This window comes from Phyllopteryx taeniolatus, chromosome 15, assembly GCF_024500385.1.
Source record: "Phyllopteryx taeniolatus isolate TA_2022b chromosome 15, UOR_Ptae_1.2, whole genome shotgun sequence".
NCBI lineage: Eukaryota > Metazoa > Chordata > Actinopteri > Syngnathiformes > Syngnathidae > Phyllopteryx > Phyllopteryx taeniolatus.
This window is the reverse complement of record NC_084516.1, coordinates 9,188,862-9,207,321: the sequence shown is the minus strand read 5'-3', so window position 1 is coordinate 9,207,321 and position 18,460 is coordinate 9,188,862. Positions and strand designations below refer to the sequence as shown.

At 42.0% G+C, this 18,460-nt stretch overlaps 2 protein-coding genes across 4 annotated transcripts in view; one reads left to right on the top strand and one right to left on the bottom strand.

Annotated features, from left to right (window-relative positions):
* The window catches only part of LOC133490074 (chondroitin sulfate proteoglycan 4-like), an 18,031-nt gene extending 13,446 nt beyond the window's left edge, over positions 1-4,585 (top strand). The window contains 3 exon segments of the mRNA XM_061799644.1: positions 283-864; positions 2,615-3,137; positions 3,140-4,585. Of these exon segments, the coding sequence (XP_061655628.1) occupies positions 283-864; positions 2,615-3,137; positions 3,140-3,741 (1,707 nt within the window). The 3' untranslated portion in view covers positions 3,742-4,585.
* LOC133490077 (sorting nexin-18-like) overlaps positions 1-18,460 on the bottom strand; it is a 19,128-nt gene extending 668 nt beyond the window's left edge. The window contains exons 1-5 of one of the 3 annotated variants that reach the window (XM_061799652.1): positions 17,276-18,460; positions 15,038-15,331; positions 14,226-14,608; positions 7,251-7,458; positions 787-923 (exon numbers count right to left, since the gene is read on the bottom strand). In XM_061799652.1, the coding sequence (XP_061655636.1) occupies positions 908-923; positions 7,251-7,458; positions 14,226-14,608; positions 15,038-15,331; positions 17,276-18,015 (1,641 nt within the window). In that variant the 5' untranslated portion in view covers positions 18,016-18,460 and the 3' untranslated portion in view covers positions 787-907. Of the gene's footprint in view, positions 1-786; positions 924-4,976; positions 7,459-14,225; positions 14,609-15,037; positions 15,332-17,275 lie in introns of those variants that run through there. The other 2 variants (XR_009792105.1, XM_061799651.1) reach the window with 2 other exon arrangements.

The following is an 18,460-nucleotide window of genomic DNA, read 5'->3' as shown; positions in this document are numbered from 1 at the left end:
TTGATGGAGAAGCTTTGTGTGGGGGTAATTATTTTGTGAATTAGCCCCAGTGTTATGCAACAGGCAGGCAGAAGTGAAGAACGGCTTGTTCAAAAAAGCATTTGTATTTTTGTTTTAATAGGCGGATAGCATTCAAAGTTAATGGGTGGGCAGCCCCTTACAGAGGCCAAACGTTTTGCATCCAAGAAATTAAAAAGTACATTTTCCATAAAACATAATATTTAACTTAATTTGTTAATTTCTGTCTTTTATTTTCTCTCCTCTTTGGTTTGGATTCACCAGGGCGATCCTTCAACTGGCGTTTTCTACTTTAACATCACTGATGGACATCATCGTCCACTCTACAAACTGTTCAGTCTGGAGGTGATAAAGCCCTCTGTCTTCATTGTGAACAACACTGGTCTATCATTGGTTCAAGGCAGGACAGCAGTGATCCTGACAACCAACCAGCTCGCAGCGCAAACAAACAGTCGCAGCCAGGCCAAGATCACCTACACGGTCACCACACACCCTCATCATGGACGTATTGCCATAAATGACCAGGAGGTCATGACCTTCTTCCACGAGGATCTCCAATATGGCCGTGTTGTTTATCACATGACTGATCTTAGCGAATCGGAGGACAGCTTTCAAATCTCAGTGTCAGCCTCGGCACCAGGTGTTGAGTATGGAAATGTGACTGCACAGACGGTGAAGGTGGTAGTGCGACCTCTCATCTATCTGCGAGAACCAGTGAAAGTCCCGAGTGGCATCGCTGTGAAACTGGGGAAAGCCATGATGGACGCCTCCGAGCTGGCGAGAATCAGCAGAGTCAATCCGGTCTTTGAGGTTCTGTCTCCACCAAAACATGGAAAACTAGTCAAGGTATGGATCCTTCTGATCATCTTGTTGTCAATTTCTCATTTCATTATTGCTCAAAGTGGCTGTATAAACAAGAGCACAAAAAAACAAAAATGAGAAAAAGATTTGCAGTTGTCTGCCATGACCATTTTCTGCGCAGATTAGGGAGGAATAATTCTGACCGATTATTGTACAGTACTATGTGTGTACTCTCCTTTAGTCACCGATTACATCACCAAACAAATCTACATCTTCTGTTTCTGTTCATGTCAAAGTACCCTAACAAAAGCAACAATCCTCCAGCTTTTATCAAGATATCTTACATAAAAAATCAAAGTAGATGAAGTAAAGTGTCTCTATCAATGACACGCAAAATTGCCTGTAATTATTGGTCAGTGTGAAATTAAGAACTCTATTTGACATAGGATAAGCAACGTCAGAAATTTGCAGATGACACCTCTCTATCAGTCACTATTATGAACTAGTCTTCATGTGTTCAATGATTGTTTTTCTACGCCAGAGCAAAGAGCCTCGGGTTTCGAATAGTATTTGGCATAAGATTGCAAAAGTATTCTGAAGTAAATATCTACAGATGGCCAGATTATCATTCGTTGAATTTTCAGGTCTCAATGATTTGATGATGTCAAAGCAAGATTCATGTTGTTGATCAGGCTTGTGTTTCCCCTCTTCACGAATGTAATCAATATAAGGGGGCGTTAACCACTAGAGGTCAGCAAAAGCAGCTAAGTACTGTAAGACAGTAAAAGTACTGTAGAGTATTTAATGTATTTTGATATACAGTACTTACTGTGCAAAATACAACAGCACAATGACCTCTGCTAATTATTCTAGTTGTATTAATACCATTAATAGTTAGATTTAAAAATGTACCCCATCAGTATTGCTAATTATAATAACATTATTATTGTTATTGATACAATTATTGATATACGCAGTCTTCTAAGCCTTTTGCCAATCCCTCTCTCCTATTGCCTCTCTCTATTTCTACATCTCCACCTCCATCCAGCCGCTGGAGGGCAAACGGCAGCAATATCTCTGGCGTCGGGCCGAATCCTCGCATCTCCAAAATCATCCCTTTTCAGGGAACCAAAAAATAAAAAATAAAAAGCATCTTTGTTGAGGCATTAACGTTGCATCATCAAAGAGAGCAAGCCATTTTGAACACTTAAATTAGTCAAACAGTTGTAAAAACAACAGACCCATGTGAGGACTGACTAATAGTGGATAGAAGGGTTTGTGAAAAAATCTTAAAATTGACCGATTTTGGACATTTTAGCCCAAGTGATATGTAATGTGCCTTTGGAGAACTGTTGTGAATTGGTGTTGTGTAAAACCGACTTTATTAAACCATCAATCGTGTATACTGCTTAACCGCATTAGGGTCGTGGGTGGGCTGAAGTCCATCCCAGCTGACTTTGGGTGAGAGGTGGGGTACACCCTGGACTGGTTGCTGGACCATCACAGGATTTTATTAATCCCATGCGGGAAATTAAGAGATTAGAGTGGCAGTGTCAAGTTTTTTGGGAGGGGTTTCGGCACAGGTCACATTAGTGGTTTCCTTCAGAGGGCCATTATAACTGTGTAATAAATGTATAATCGCCTCATTACATATACATATTAGATATACAAAATAAATTGATGGATATCAAATTTTAAAATCAGAAGTCAAGGAAAACAGTTTGTTCAACTATTGCATTTATTTGACACTGAGAGCATAAGAGCAACTGTCTTTGCTGTGCCTTCATGTATGCAGATGACATATGATCCCAATGGAGACCCAGAGGTCCTGAAGTCGTTTACTTTCCGTGACGTGGTGCAAGGACGCGTTGCCATTGAGGAGACACTGAGCGACAGTCAACTCCCGAGTAACAAATCTGTGCTCGCGACAACTCGAGGCCACACCCCCGCCAGGCCTCTCAATGATTCCTTTATCTTCATGCTGAAGGCCGGCAACGTCCAACCAGCCAAAGGTGAGCTTCACTTCACCATTTTACCTCACCACCAAATGCGTCATGGGCTGCTTGGCTCGAAAAAAGTGGATGGTGCGAGTAATGAACATGAGATGACGCGCCTGCCGACACGGAACAAGACCACCACTGGAGGGGGAAGAGAAGGGTGGCGAAAAGGAGCCCCCACGTCCAGCAGGGTGGAAATGGATTTGCACCCTCACATCCTGACACATAAGAACCACAATAAGACACACCATAAGCAGAGACCTCACCACCGCACGGCCAACCATACGCGCGGTGGGAGTCACAGCAGCCGGTCAGGAGTGGTGGGGAGGCAACTAGATGGGGGCTTGGATCACTCCCACAGCCTCGCCCTCCCTCCGAGCCAGAACACAGTCCGGCAAAGCCTCCTGACACCCGTCCATTTCACGTGGAGGTTCTGCCAAGACCAGCCTCGGACCCCCTACTCATCATCCTGCCCCTTTTGGCCTGTTTGCTCCTCATCGTCATCCTGGTGGTGTTGATCCTGGTGTTCCGACACCAAAAGGAGAAGCAGGCCAGGATGCGTCTCCTCCAGGAGCTCGCCGCGGTGCACTTACCCACCGAGGGCAGCCCGTACTTGGGCCGGCCGGAGCGAAGCGTGGCCATGCCCTCCGTGGTGGTCACCCCGCTTGGTGCAGCTAGCTGTCCTGCCTCACCGAGGGCACCGGAAGGCCCCAGGAGGCGGAGTCTGGCCCCTGGAATGACTTTCTGGGGACCATTCGATGCTGAAGCTACAAGCAGTGATGAGAATGTGAGAGTTTGTGAAAGTAATAAAAGAGAGAAAGTTGCTGGTAGAAATTCATTACCAGCCATCTTTGTAGATTTCAAGACCACTCGTAGATCTAAATCCCCCACACCAACGCTTAAAGGCAACCAGTATTGGGTTTGATTGAAGTACAGTTCCCACATATACTCATAATTCGCCATTTGCAAATTCACCTGTTTATAGATTTTTGTTGTGTGTTTCTGTGTTTAATAACTCTGCCCTGCCAACTATTTTGAAGTAAGGGAAGGAGCTTCATTTTGTCAGGCCATAGCCTTGTTTAATAGAAAAGTGGTGCTTTTCCACCATCTTATGGCATCTACAGGCAATTATAAACCTCTTTAGAGGGGGGTCAATTACCCGCAGATTTTTGGTATTCGTGACAAGGCTCGATTCTGCCCCACCTGAATAGCAAGGTAACGCTGTACTATAACTCAAATGCAAACTGTGCCTTATAGGTGTACAATATGCATTGCTGAAGGAGACACACCTAATTTATTGTGCATGCTTAGAAAAATTGGTTCCTTTATTAATTCTATTTTGTTTAAAAATGTATATACTTACATATGTAAATAGACCAACAATAACCCACTAATTTCCATGTTTGTAGAACTGCACTGCATCATACTTAAGAGTTTTATTAATGTTTTTCATCCCTCCGTCCATTGTGAGCTGGACCCTCTCCCAGCTGATTTAGGCTAAGAAGCTGTGTGCCCCAAAATTAAAAGAAATTGCTATGTGAAATGGTTTTCTATTTTGTAATGGCATGATATGTCAGTAATTGGCATTTGCATGGGGAATTTGCACCCCTTTGCAGAGTCACCCTCTGTAAAAGAGATTCAGTGTGGGGGTGGGGGTTTTAAGTTCGTTTGCCTGTTTTTTTTTTCTGCTTAGAAAAACATTAGGTTTTACTGCAGGGCTGTTAAACAGCATTCATTTGTTACAAATAAATCAACGAGTGTACATTTGACCTGGTTCTGCATGGTTCTGTTTGGTTAGGTAAATGTTTCAAATTAGTCAGAAAAACAATACAGTAGAAGAAAATGAGTATGAGCAGTAGCCTGATTAAAGAATGGCTTATTATTCAACACAGGAAAATGAAAAGGAAGCAGGGAGGAGGAAGAAGCAAGGCTAAATAATAAAGGGCAACTTTCTGAATGCTTACAAGCAACTAGACCCACAATGTTCGATTTTTACCATGGAGAATTTAGAACACAATTATAAAAACAACATACATTATTTGTATAATAGTTTATTAAAATAATAATTTAAAAAGACTGACACAAAGATAGTGATAAAGAGTAAAGTACAGTAAAGTACAAAGCTGTGTGTCAAGTGTAGAGACAAAGACACGATTGAACTATGTTCTATATCCATTTATTTATGGAAATACTGTCCTGTTGTAATACATTGAACACATATGCACCCTATGAACAACTACAATTGCCCTTTAACAAACATCACTGAGTTAATTCCCAGGAATGTAAAAACAAGCCTGAAATGACAATACAGTATCCAACAAAAAAAAATGTAAGAAGCAACAACAATGATACCAGTTATTTAGAGTAACATATTGAATGTTTAACCGGAAAATTCCAGTGGAATGATAAAACAAAGTGGCAGACATAGTTTCAAACATTCTTTGTTTAAACTATTCCTACCCTGACCTTACTGGTGTGAGTAAAAGCAAAACGATATCATATGATCTTAACACCACATTGTAGATGTGCTTTCTAAAACAAGAAGTCAGTCTAAGCATGCTCTGCTCAGTCAATGAAAGTAAAATGACATAACTGGCCAATAAAAAGCACGGATCTCCAAATTGTCTTTATTTTTTCCTTCAGGAAAAACCCTTATAGTTGTATTAAAAAATATATTTTTCATTTGATGGCAATGATATGCAAAGGTAATTTGTATAATGGCAGTCACTTTAGATCATATCCATCCATCCATCCATCCATTTTTTTACACCGCTTATCCAGTCCAGGGCCACGGGGAGCTGACATACATCCCAGGGCTCTGTCACTCTGGAGTAATAGCTAGACAACCTTTCACTCTCATATGCACACAGTTACTGAGTGGGATTTGAACCCACACTTCTCGCACAGAAGTCAGGCGAGGGAAACTACTACACCACTAGTGACTGTAGATGATTTCCACCATACCATATTTGATTCAAGAAGGCTGGTTAAGACAGGGGTCGGCAACCTTAAATACTCCATTTTCCCACAGAAGAAAACCACCAGGAGCCACAAGACCCTTTTGACATCTAAAGTGGGGATAACACTGCATATACATTTTTATATAGTGTGCTGCCAAACTTAAATTATCCACCTGCAGCGAACCAAAACTGCCGTCTGTTTTTGTGTTCCGTCATCATTTTATCTAATTTGGAGCATGCAGTCAACTGTCAAATTGAATTAAAAAGGACTATTTCACTTAACAATGTAAACTACATAGTTGTTAGATAATAGCCAATTAAAATTTTTACTTTACCAGGTTAATGTGATTTTTGCTCCTGAACCTCAGGGCAGGAAGACGTTACATTCATCTTGACAGACCGCTGTAAGCTGTCATCTGTCATCTGTGACGCTATGTGAGAGGTTTGTTTTTAATATAGTTCATGTAGCATGTAGCATTAAATGTTCTGTTTTCTTCATAAACTCTTATTTTCTTGGATTTATCAAATATAGCTCAATAAATCTTGGCGCCATGTGTTACACATCGGCAGATGTGACGCATTTGAGCAACAAGAAACAAGTAAAAATTATATATTTTAATGTTACAAGATCTCCATAATCTTCAAATTTAGAGTTACAACTGGAAAACGAACAAAGTAAAATAAAAACAAGTTGGAAAATAAATAATGAGTATTGTTGCGAAGGTAAAGTCATGTGGTTCTCTGCATGCATTGCGCCATGCAATGCTAAACTTTTGCTGTACTAAGGATGTTAATCCTTTACATCCATGTATGTTTATGTAACCAGTAGTTCGTTGAATGTGTGTGTTATTTAACTGTCGGGTTACATTAATGTTGCAAAAGAATGACATCCGGTCATTTCCGCAGTAAGCTACATAATGTTGAGCTAAGCATTACCTGGCGATTCTACTTCTGGGACTTCTGTTTTCTTGTACAACTTAGCAGTGTCACAGTATTTCATTTCAAAGTCACCAGAGAGCCACAGCAGAAGGATGAAAGAGCCACATGGCTCCGGAGCCATGGGCTGCCGACCCCTGGTTTAAGAGAAGCATCTTATCTTCAGGCAGGGGGAGCAGTTCCATAATGACTCAAATGTCAAAAACAAAAATGGAATTCTCCTAACAAAAGTTTTTTTTTAAAACTTATCAGTTTGTGGAAACAGAAAATACGTATCTATCTGCACTTTTATCCATGTGCCATTTGGTAGCGTAATCCAATACTGTGCCCTTTGTGCTTTTTCACCTGGTGACGGTAACACCCCCTATTGAGTCTTTAACTGCTTAAAGCATCCAGTTGAACATTATGGTGATGATATATGCTCCATTACGGAAGCTTTATCAGTCATTCATCAGCTCTTCAGTCTAATCTAAATTCAGCCTCTTTTTTTTTTAGCCCACCCAGAATTTTGTTTTTATCCTACTGCTCACTGTCATACCTCTGGAGCGCATCCTCCAGCTTGGCTGTGATTTTCTGGAAGAAGCCAATCTGCTCTCGGAGATGTTGCTGCATCTGTGCTCGGAAGTCTCGTACACGTGTGCGGTGAAAGTGCTGGATCTCGGCCAGCGTGGCACACGAGATAATGTTGCAGCGGTCGTGGAGTTCTCCCTCCTCCGCGGGACAGTCCTTAACCTTGGTCAGCGCACCTTGGACAAGACGAAGGAGAAGGGTGTTACTTTGTTGCAAAGGCAAAGAAATTTTTTATTTTTATTTTGACAGGCAATGAATTGACATCAATGTGAGGTTTCATATGGGCTGAATCGATGAGGAAATGAAAAATGTGTGCTTGGCTCTAGAAGAGAGACAGAAAGATAAATTTTAATGAAAAACTCATTCAAACTGGCATTTCAAACAATAGTGGAAATGTGAATTGAATAGAAACCTAACAATTACCGTAACAACAGAACATAAATACATTGTTTTTTTGTTTTTGTTTTTTTAACATATTACTATTACCATCATCACATTGGTTACCTGATTCAATCAAAGCAGAAAAATGGCAATTACTTTTGCCAATCCACAGTTGTTTTTTTTTCTGCAAGTAAATGAATGGTGAGCTCATGGACAGAAAATAAATGTCATTATAATAATGCTGTTACTAATTGTCCAACCAAACCACTGCGATATCATTACTTGTGTGACTGCGTAATTGCATGGTACCAGGGGGTTCTTATGGTCATGTGCACCAATCAATGCATTAACCATTCATTTATTTTCTTTGGCATTCACACACAATTTCTGAGGAAATAGCAATCTCTATTTTGAAAAAATTAGGTTCTTTTTTGTTTTGAGTGCTGAAATGTTTTTATTTGTAAGAATGCTACTCCTTTATATCTTTCCCATACCACAAACATATTTTGTAATAGCTGAAAGTGACGACCAACCATTAGCCAGTCGCTACAAAACAGTGGCTAGTGACGAAACTGTGTTGTATGATGGTGTTATACTATATGACACTGTTATACAAATAAACCTGTTTCTCTCCATCCATCCATCCATTTTCTTTTACCGCTTATCCTCACTAGGGTCGCGGACTGCTGGAGCCAATCCCAGCTATCTTCGGGCGGGAGGTGGGGTACACCGTGTCGCTTTTTTAATATTTGTCACAGAAAAAGAGTACGTATATTACTGGAATCGTCTTTAAAAGCTGTCCGATAATTCTGGTCTCCTGTAAATCAGTTAAACTTTTATGAACATACCTAATTCAACAAGACTGATATAAGAACAACTGACTAAACTTGAGGTTGAATTTTGTTTTACGAACAAGTTTCACCAATGTAAACTATCCATCCATCCATCCATTTTCTGAGCCGCTTCTCCTCACTAGGGTCGCGGTCCTTCTGGAGCCTATCCCAGCTATCATTGGGCAGGAGGCGGGGTACACCCTGACCTGGTTGCCAGCCAATCACAGGGCACATACAAACTGACAACCATTCACACGCACATTCACACCTACGGGCAATTTAGAGTTGTCAACAAAGCTACCATGCATGTTTTTGGGATGTGGGAGGAAACCGGAGTCCCCGGAGAAAACCCACGCAGGCACGGGGAGAACATGCAAACTCCACACAGGCGGGGCCGGGGATTGAACCCCGGTCCTCAGAACTGTGAGGCAGACGCTCTAACCAGTCGTCCACCGTGCCGCCCCAATGTACACTAAATTACATTTAATTTGACTTAAAGGAAGAAATTAGCTGTTTCTGTTCCAGAAGCAAGCTTAACACCAGCTAGCCATGAAGTAGTTTTCAATCCATCCATTTTCTGTACCGCTTTATCCTCACTAGGGTCGCGGGCGTGCTCGAGCCTATCCCAGCTATCTTCGGGCGAGAGGCGGGGTACACCCTCAACTGGTCGCCAGCCAATAGCATGAAGTAGTTTTGTTTAAGGAAAACAATTAGCTTGCTGTTTCTGTTCCAGCAGCTGGCTTTGCAACAGTTAGCCACAAATCAAGGTCCCAGTGAAATGTGTCATCACTGTAAATGAGCGAGTTGTTATAGTAATAAAAAAAAAAAAAAAAAAAAAAAAGAAATTTTGTGTTAGTGTTGTTGTCGAAGTTAGTTAGTTGCGCATGCGCATCACAGATTGTGCAGGCACCGCAAATAGTGCACTGACAGACCTGATGCTAGTCCATTGGATTGCTAGCAAGAGCTAATGGAATCTCTGTTATTGTCATATGAAGTAATTAACTACTTTCAGTTATGCAGCAAGCTTACCACCGGCTAGCCATGAGGCAGCTCTATTATCAAAAGAAATTAGCTCTCTCCGGTCCAGCAGCTAGCTGAGCATCCGCTGGGCATGAAGCAGGTATATTATAGAAAGAAAAGAGCTGTTTGTAGACACAGCTGTTTTTACAACAAAAAAAAGTTACACCCCAGACGTCCTTCCTTACCCTATGCTGAGTAAAGCCTTAAAATGCCTAGTGACTCAACTTCTAAGGAGGGAAGTACAACATTTTTGGCAGACATGAAGGATGGAAAACATAAGAGGAACTGTGAAGTGAAGTGCTAACTAAAGAGACATTACAAGCGAGCTCTTGGCATGCTGACCTTTGTGACCTGGTGATGTGAGAGAAAGAGTGGATGATCTTTTTTCCCCACACACAAATTACTTTATCTATACCAAGTAAATGAAATAAACTTGGACTTTGCACCCCTGGCTGCCGAAGCGATTAGCAGCCTGTAAGCTGAACTGCGTTCTTTGTACTGTTGACCGGTGAGAAATGTCTGTATCTCTTCTCTTCAAATTACAGAACCATGAGGAACAGGCAAAGAGGGAGGAAAAAAAGAGTGGGAGGAGGAGGGGAAAACTAATCCAGGGACTGCTCTATTTTGCATTCCTGCAGTCCCAGGGTAACATTGGACAAGAGGCCCAGGAATCTGTCCTCATTCAAATCAGATGTTAGGCTTTGGACCTATGGGTTGATACTGCACAGCTATATTTAGGTCAACAAGGTTTTACATTGGTTTTGATGTTTTCAAAAAATTGCTCAGCATCAAATACTGAGGGATGGAGATGCTACTATCACAGATATGTTGAAATGCAAACATTTTACAATTTCTTTTGTCATGACTAAACCCATTTGGAGGTAGTAAAAAGTGCAGACTTTGCAATGTGCAGACGGGCTCATCAGTGTAACTCAGCAGATGCTTCTCAAAAACACGAGACTTTCCTTAATTGACATATGCTTGGGGCTACAAATGTGAGGCTTTCATTACATTAAGGTATGCCTCTGAAAGAAACGAACAATGTGCATTACTGGAAAATTACAGGTTACAGGTTTGACTGCTTTATTGTGAAGAGCAAAACTACAAAATCTCTTAACTGAACTTATCTTTGTTGTAGTTGTGTTACTGGCTAAGGATGAATTTAGAGGGGATCCAAAATTGTACACTTGGGAATGTATTCAATTATCATTAGCTGTGTCCAGATGTCAAGGAACAATGCCTTTGGAGGCACCTCTAAACGCAACATCAATCATGCTAACCTTACCAGGAACTCCCTGGTAAGGATAGATAACGGAGAACGGAGAATTCCTGGTAAGGGCACCCTTAAAGTTACGTCATGATGCAAGGTGACTGTAATGTGAATTATATTACTTTATTTACTATATTACAATTTCCCTTTTATGATTGTTTAATATTAGCGTTGGTTCACAAGATTACGTAGACACTTAACTGTCCTGAGTTCCGGCTGCAAGACCCACAATACCACATACCCAGGTGACTAGATGTTTTTCTATCACATAGCTTTAAAAAGGATTGTTTTGGCTCACATAAATGAATATATTTCACATGGTCCTAATACAGCAGACATACTGTATCTTTAATACGTCACACATAGCCTTGACATCGCATACATAGACAATATGGACGTCTGTATAAGTTGTGGCCTAGGAAAAGGAACCAGAACAGCGTCTTACACAGGAGAGTAGTAGTAGTAGTAGTTTGACTGCTTTTTTTTTTTTTTTTGCTTTGCTCTTAAAATAACAAAAGATAAGCTCTTTTCTCATGTAATTATTTATCCACAGAAATTCCACTACAATGACTATATGTTAGCATTACTAATGTGATGTAACAGAATATAATAACTGAAATTAAGTTAACTAAAGGTTTTAAGGTCCCATGAAGCTTAACACATCTGGTGTTAGATGTTCAAATAGGGCAATGCAAAAAGTGCATTTAAAAATGAAGGGACTCTGTTTCTTTCTGCTTTGTGCCACTAAATACGCAAATGCTAAATGGAATATAAAAGAATCTTAGGTTATGGGAGACTGCTATTGTATCAACTAAAAACAGGAAATTAATACATACGTACGATGTAACCTGAATTTGTTTGCATGTCGGAACACACTATAGTAGTCTATCAGTAACCTACGTTAATGTAGTAATAAAGTTATATCCATCCATCCATTTTCCATCCCACTAATCCTCACTAGGGTCGCGGACGTGCGGGAGCCTATCCGAGCGGACTCTGAGCGAGAGACAGGGTACACCCTGAACTGGTCGCCAGCCAATCGCAGAGCACATATACTGTAGAGAAAATACCATTCGCACTCACATTCATACCTAAGGACAATTTAGAGTCTTCAATTAATCTACTGTGCATATATTTGGGATGTCGGACGAAACCGGGGTACTCGGTGAAAACCCACGCAGGCACCGGGAGAACATGCAAACTCCACACAGGGGAGGCCGGATTTTAACCCGGGTCTTCAGAACTGTGAGGCAGAACCAGTCGGCTACAGTGCCGCCAGTAAATTCATAATTACAGTAAATATTTGTATGAAAAACACTGAATTTAAAAATCAATCAATCAAATCAATCAAAAACACATTCAGTACTACGGTAACTGTTTGTGCCTTCTGGGACCACGTGATGATGTATTCTTACACCACAGCCGTGAAATGTTGTCGGGACCATCGTAAACCCGAGGACCATTTATTTTTGAATTTCGCTAACATGTGTCTGCTCCTTTAGTTGTCAGCTACTTTGTCTTGGGGATTACCACAACCCACAAGACAGGAATGGTACTTTATTGACCACAACTTACAACTGTCTTAATTTACAACCAAACTCTCAAAGTTAGAAACAGTCATACTCAGATCTATGCTGCTCCCTTTATATAGTTTGCATTACTCTGCCGATTTCTGTCTGACCTTGGCAAAGGTCTGCACTCTTCTGAGTAGTCTTCCGTCTGCATTGTCTGGTTAGATAAATGTACACTACTTGGCAGCTTAGACAGCAGAAATGACAGAGACCAAATTCCTGGACTTAAATGAGGTCAACATCTGTGTTGTCATGTATTAAGTTGTTCAAGATTTTTGCAGAAAGCATAAGAAAATGTGTTATTTGCCACACAGGGTAGAAAGAGCTGTCAGTTACAGAGACTATTGGCATTCAGGCTGAAATTGTATCGAGCGAACAGAGCTCAGTGCACTATAGAAACAGTGCCTCCAGGTTTGGCAAACGTCAGGATTTTTTATGCCAGCAGTGTCTCCCTCCTCCCATGCTGCAGGGAACCAACAAGCTAACTCCTGTTTGTTGTGTTTGTAGTGTGTTTTCAAGTGACTCACTTCAGGCTCTGTCAGTACCAAGGGTATAAAAAACTTTTCTTAATGTGGGTATCGGTTTTCTCCTCACACTGACTTCGCAATTCCGTAAGTGAAAACAGATGAAGCGTTCGGGGTCGCAGGGTTTGTGAGTTTTGCCTATAAATTTTTTCATAGATGAATAATAGATGCTATGAGCCAGACAGTGCTCAGCTCTGTATCATTAATTTCTCTTAGGTTCGGTTAAAAGACTAAATTGTCTCATCATCATTTTACTGACTCCTACGTTGAACAAGAATTAGGGCTGACTGCTTGGTCCCGAGCAATTTTAGTCACAGGTAACCGTTTGACACAATTACATTGCTCAACATAAAAGAGTATTCTCTTACAGATTTTTTAGGAAACTTTAAGTTTCAATATTTTCTATGGCATACACGATCGCCCCAAAAAATCCTTTAATGTTGCAATGTTGCAAAAATGAGAACGCAACAATGAATTTCAGAGGTATATATATTTATATTGAGCCTGTTGGTTGACTTAAAGACTCATAGGTGTGCTTTTTATAAGCTGCCGCACTCCCTATTCCCCTATTCTCTTGTCCATTCTGTCCCTCTGTCTGTTTATTTTAAATAAACATCAGATGATTTAAAACTTTTAAACTAAGCAGAGGGAGCATTTAAAACTCCCCCGTTGCACAGCAAAACTGTGGCATACAGATCCACCATTCTGCATGGCCATGCAGCTGAACAGGACGGGTAAAAAAAAAAACATTTTTTTTTTTAAATGTAAGATTAGGCACACCTACGTTCAAATCGTTCCAAAGACCTGATAGCTGAGCCTCTATAGATCCCCCTGGAAGCCAACCATTTCAAATCCTTGTTAATTGTAACATGCTAGTATTTGTGGGTTCACTAAAGTGTTCAGATTTCAGCAAACCACATATAAGAGTATGACTTTTCTTCGCAATATTCTTTCTGGTAAGGTACAGTTTAGTTTTGTTCAATTGTGTGTGCATTATTGTAGGGTCTGAACATATCTGACCCTACTGTCACACCTTTTAGCACTCGTTCTTTGGGGTACCAGTCATATGGTATGATTTGCTTGTGTAGAGTGCAGTTAGACATGCTGCCATCAGTTGATTGGTTGACAAAGAATAATGTGTTACTATAGAATGTTGAAGAGTGGCAGGAAACAAAGTGTCATTTAACAAATACGGTTGATCACAAAGGAGAAAGAAATGTACGCTGTTTGTCTTATATAGAGGCTGCCTGCTCATCTTACGGTGGAGAAGCAAGTGACGAACCAAACTAAATTAACCGCAAATGTGTTACTCAGATCTCACATAAAGACCATGCATTTCCTGACCTTTCTGCACATGGATGATGTCAGGAAAGTTGGCCAGGTGTCCTCTGTAGAGATCCAGCAGATCAGAAATGGGATCCAGGTCCTGGCGTGGCTGATCTGCAAAATAATCTCCTATGGCCTCATAGGCATCACCAGTATAAGAGATGGCCTTGTTCAGACCTCCTGAGTAGGCCTGCTGGTCCAGCTCGAACGCCTGCGAGAGAAGTTTGAAGGACTGTCCGACTTTGTGGTACTCCTTCTTGAATCCTGACATCTGCTTGCGTGCAAAGTCATTGATGGTGGTGTTTACGACAACAATGTTCTCGTCCATCCTTTTCGTGAAGGACTTAAAGCCTTCGATCTTGCTCTCCACTTCCTGAAGGTCCAGCGGGACGGTGGGTGTGCTTAATGGACGAGAGACATTTTTTAGGAATGATGCCATATTCTTGCAAACATCTTTGAGCAGAAACCTTGCAGCTTCAGTTGGAAAATACTTCAAACATGACATCATCTTTACTTCACAAACATGCTGATCTCTCTCACATCTGCCTCACCTCATGACAAAAACTTCGATTCAGCACATTTACTCAAGGAAAACAACTAAAATTACCTTGCTGAAGGGCAATAACCATCCACTAGAATGTAAGTAACTTGAAGTGAGTAAGTACTGTAAGTAACATCTGACACAAAACCATAACAAAATACAACACTGCAAGTGTACATTCGGACACACTATACGCAAGACAAGTTGTTGTGAATTGCCAATAATAACTTACAACTATGAGTTGGCAAGAGAAGGGTTCTATGTCAAATTAACAACTAGCTCTTCATACCTGATTGTGAGAAAGAAATTAGCCCCAACCAGCTCATCCCTCTCTGCCTTCCTCTTGCCCTGTTTCCAGGCCTTCTCGTCCGCCCCACACGTGAGGAAATGTTGGAAGACGTCACAGCGGGCCAGCACAGGGTGGCTGGTCATATGGTTCATCCACCAAATAAGGCCTTTCCTTCGCTTGGAGATGAAGTCCTCCTCAAAGCGGCCAGTGGCCTGCTTCTCCGGCAGATGTGGAACCGAGATTACCGGGAAACGCTCCACCAGCCGAGCGTACAGCCAGTCGAAGTGTTTGTACCTGAAGGGGATGAGGAAATGATGGTGTGAGGAATCATAAGGGCATACAGACTGTGTGCTTATCTGAATTTGGTGGATTTTCTCACATGGCTTACTTTGTTCATATACTTTTGCGCCACTGAGGTACTTTGCATAAAATGGCTATAAATTGTAAATGGTAAATGTCGAATCTTTATGAAACCTCTTTAAATAATTACATTAAATGAATCACAGCATGATTGTATGATTACTATGATTTTCTATAGTGCTTGTCCACAGGAGGGTTACGAGTGACCTTGAGCCATCGCAGCTAACTTTCGGTTAGAGGCAGGGTACTGGTCGCCAGATCGTTCTCAGTCACATTCACTCCTATCAGGCAGATGTACACATAGACTCCAAGTGGTGCTCAAGCACCTACCCTTTCACCCTGGATGAAAAAAGTTCCCTTTTTTCTACAGCCCATTTTTTTCGTCACTCATCAATATTTAAAAAAAATGTAATTACTCTTTTGTCATCAGTTCCACCCAAAGTGTTTTGATATCTAATAAGCAATTATTTGAGTCATTGGGAGATTTATGATATGATGTATGATTGATGCGTTGGAATTATTTTGTACTTCACATGAATACCATTGAATAATGATGTTGCAGAAGCTCTCTGTGGAACATGGCTTGTGTTGTAAGAGGTGACAACAAAAATGTCAGGAAAGTCTCGGGAGTGCTGGAGCCTATCCCAGCTATCTTCGGGCAGGAGGCAGGGTACACCCTGAACTGGTTGCCAGCCAATTGCAGGGCACACAAACAAACAACCATTCACACTCACATTCACACCTAAGGGCAATTTAGAGACTTCAATTAACCTACCATGCATGCTTTTGGGATATGGGAGGAAACCGGAGTACCCGGAGAAAACCCACGCAGGCACGGGGAGAACATGCAAACTCCCCACAGGCGGGGCCAGGGAATAAACCCCGGTCCTCAGAACTGTGAGGCAGACGCTCTAATATGTACAATTTATTTATTATTATTATTTAACACTTTTTAATGTAGGGAGACGGTAGAGTAACCTGTGAAAACCCATGCAAGCATGGATAGAACAATACCTGCACTCACACACAAGAAAGCCTGATGCAAGATTCAAACCCAGGACCCCTTGACTCTGAGACTGACATGCTAACCACCCATCTTTATTGTTTCATTTTAAAGCCATTGTGGCGGTATATACTGTATAAAACTTACCCTCTGTCATTGTCTAAAGGCCGTACTTCTGGACCAAACTGTGTACACTATTCACTCAAAGTGGACACGACTCGACTCACGAGTTATGATTTTCTAACGTTTTGCAAATGACAGAGATATTATGGAATGTTTTTGATGATGCCATTCATGTGTGCAGTTCCACCAAAATTCATTAGAAACATCTGTTGATGAATCCCTACAATAACAAAAAGCCTGGTTGCTATACGAATAAAGTTCATTCAAAGCAGATGAAAACAGTCCTGTGTCTTAGCTTTGCTATTAATGACTTTTTTTCCACAGCAGTCCTTTTTAACATAGTAAGACAGTAAATAGTGGGACATATAGTTACAGATACCGCATGAAGCAAATATCTATTAAATATCTTCATACAAAACTCGATTCACTCTTACATTCACACCATCACTGAGTGGGAATTGAACCCATCCTGCCTGCATTGAAGTCAGGCAAATGTACTACTACACAACCAGTAACATACTATTATGTGGGAAAATGTTTTGGGTGAAAAAAACTAAAGACAAAGAAAGAATGAGAAAAGCGTACAGGAATTCCAGAGGAAACACGTTATTCCTGAGGCCAAAAGGCCACACTTGGCTCTGCTTTAGCCATTTGCTGGGAACAACAGTGGGAACAGGCCACAAGCCACAGAATCATCACCCGTTCAATGGTGAGAGGAAGTGGAGAGATGAGGAAAAAGGAGAGTTTCCTACCTGCGGTTGACTTGAACGTTGGTGTGAGTGGGGGTCAGGCCATAGGACATGTAGCTCTTCATGCCTTTGAACTTAGTCTGCTTGGTTGGGTCGTCAATGGTGCACGTGAAGGGGTACGGGTCGTCCTGCCATTCTGGTCCATGCTTGCCCGTCACCACGCAGATCCTGTCCCCGTCTTTGACAAAAGCAGCCGCCTCCCCAAGGAGGAAGGCCTCTCCTCCAGATTTGACGAAAGTGGAGAACCTGTTCAGGTTCCTCCCCACTGTGGCCGAGCTCTTGGCCTGAGGTTGCAGGGAGCTACTGCGCCTGGCCGGCAGGGAGGTGGTCACCGGGTACAAGGAAGAGGGCGAGGTGCCCAGACCCCGTGGGGCCTCGGTGGCCGGGGAACTGTCATCCCAGTCGTCGTCCCAGTCGTCATCGCTGCCCTGGCTGGTGTGGAAGCTGCCCCCGCCGCTGCCAACACTCCCCGCCTCGGGTCCTCGCTGAGAATAGGTGGCGTGGGTGGGGGTCCCAACTTTGGAAGAGGACAAACCGTTGTTGTTCTTGGAGGTTTTGTGGTCCCTGATGATCTCCACGTAGGAGGCTGGGATGAGGCCAACGTCCCCTCTGCTGTTCTTCCCCTCCAACCAGCCCTCTAGCTCCTCCTCGCTGAACAGGCTCACCAGCTCGTTCTCACTAATGGAGATCTCCCCTGGGTTCTCCGAGTGGAAGTCGTACAACACCCTGGCCTGCAGCGCCATTCTCGCACCAAGATTACTTCTCTCTCGTCAACTGCTCAACAACACATTCCCGACATAAAGCACTTTGGGGAAACCCGATCGAGTTCGCGACGTAGACCCAAACTTTTCTGTCCGTGTAATCTGTGCGTAAAACGTATTAACAAAAGAAAAACATAAGAAACGCAGGGCAGAAACCTTATCAGATATCCAACAGCTACCTCCTCCCCTCTCTCGGAACTCTTGCTTCAAAGATCATTCGTTTTCCACGCACAACTTCATCAACACGGTGAACGGGGGAAAAAACCTGACAGACATCCGATTGACTTTTCAAAAGAAGCTTGACAGACCTGCGGTGGCTGTGGAGCAGCTTTATTTCACCGTACGACCCCCGGAAAAAAAAAAAAAAAGGTCCCTCTCGTCTTTCTCTCTTCCCCCCTTCCACTCTCCGAGATGCTTGTAAAGTTAA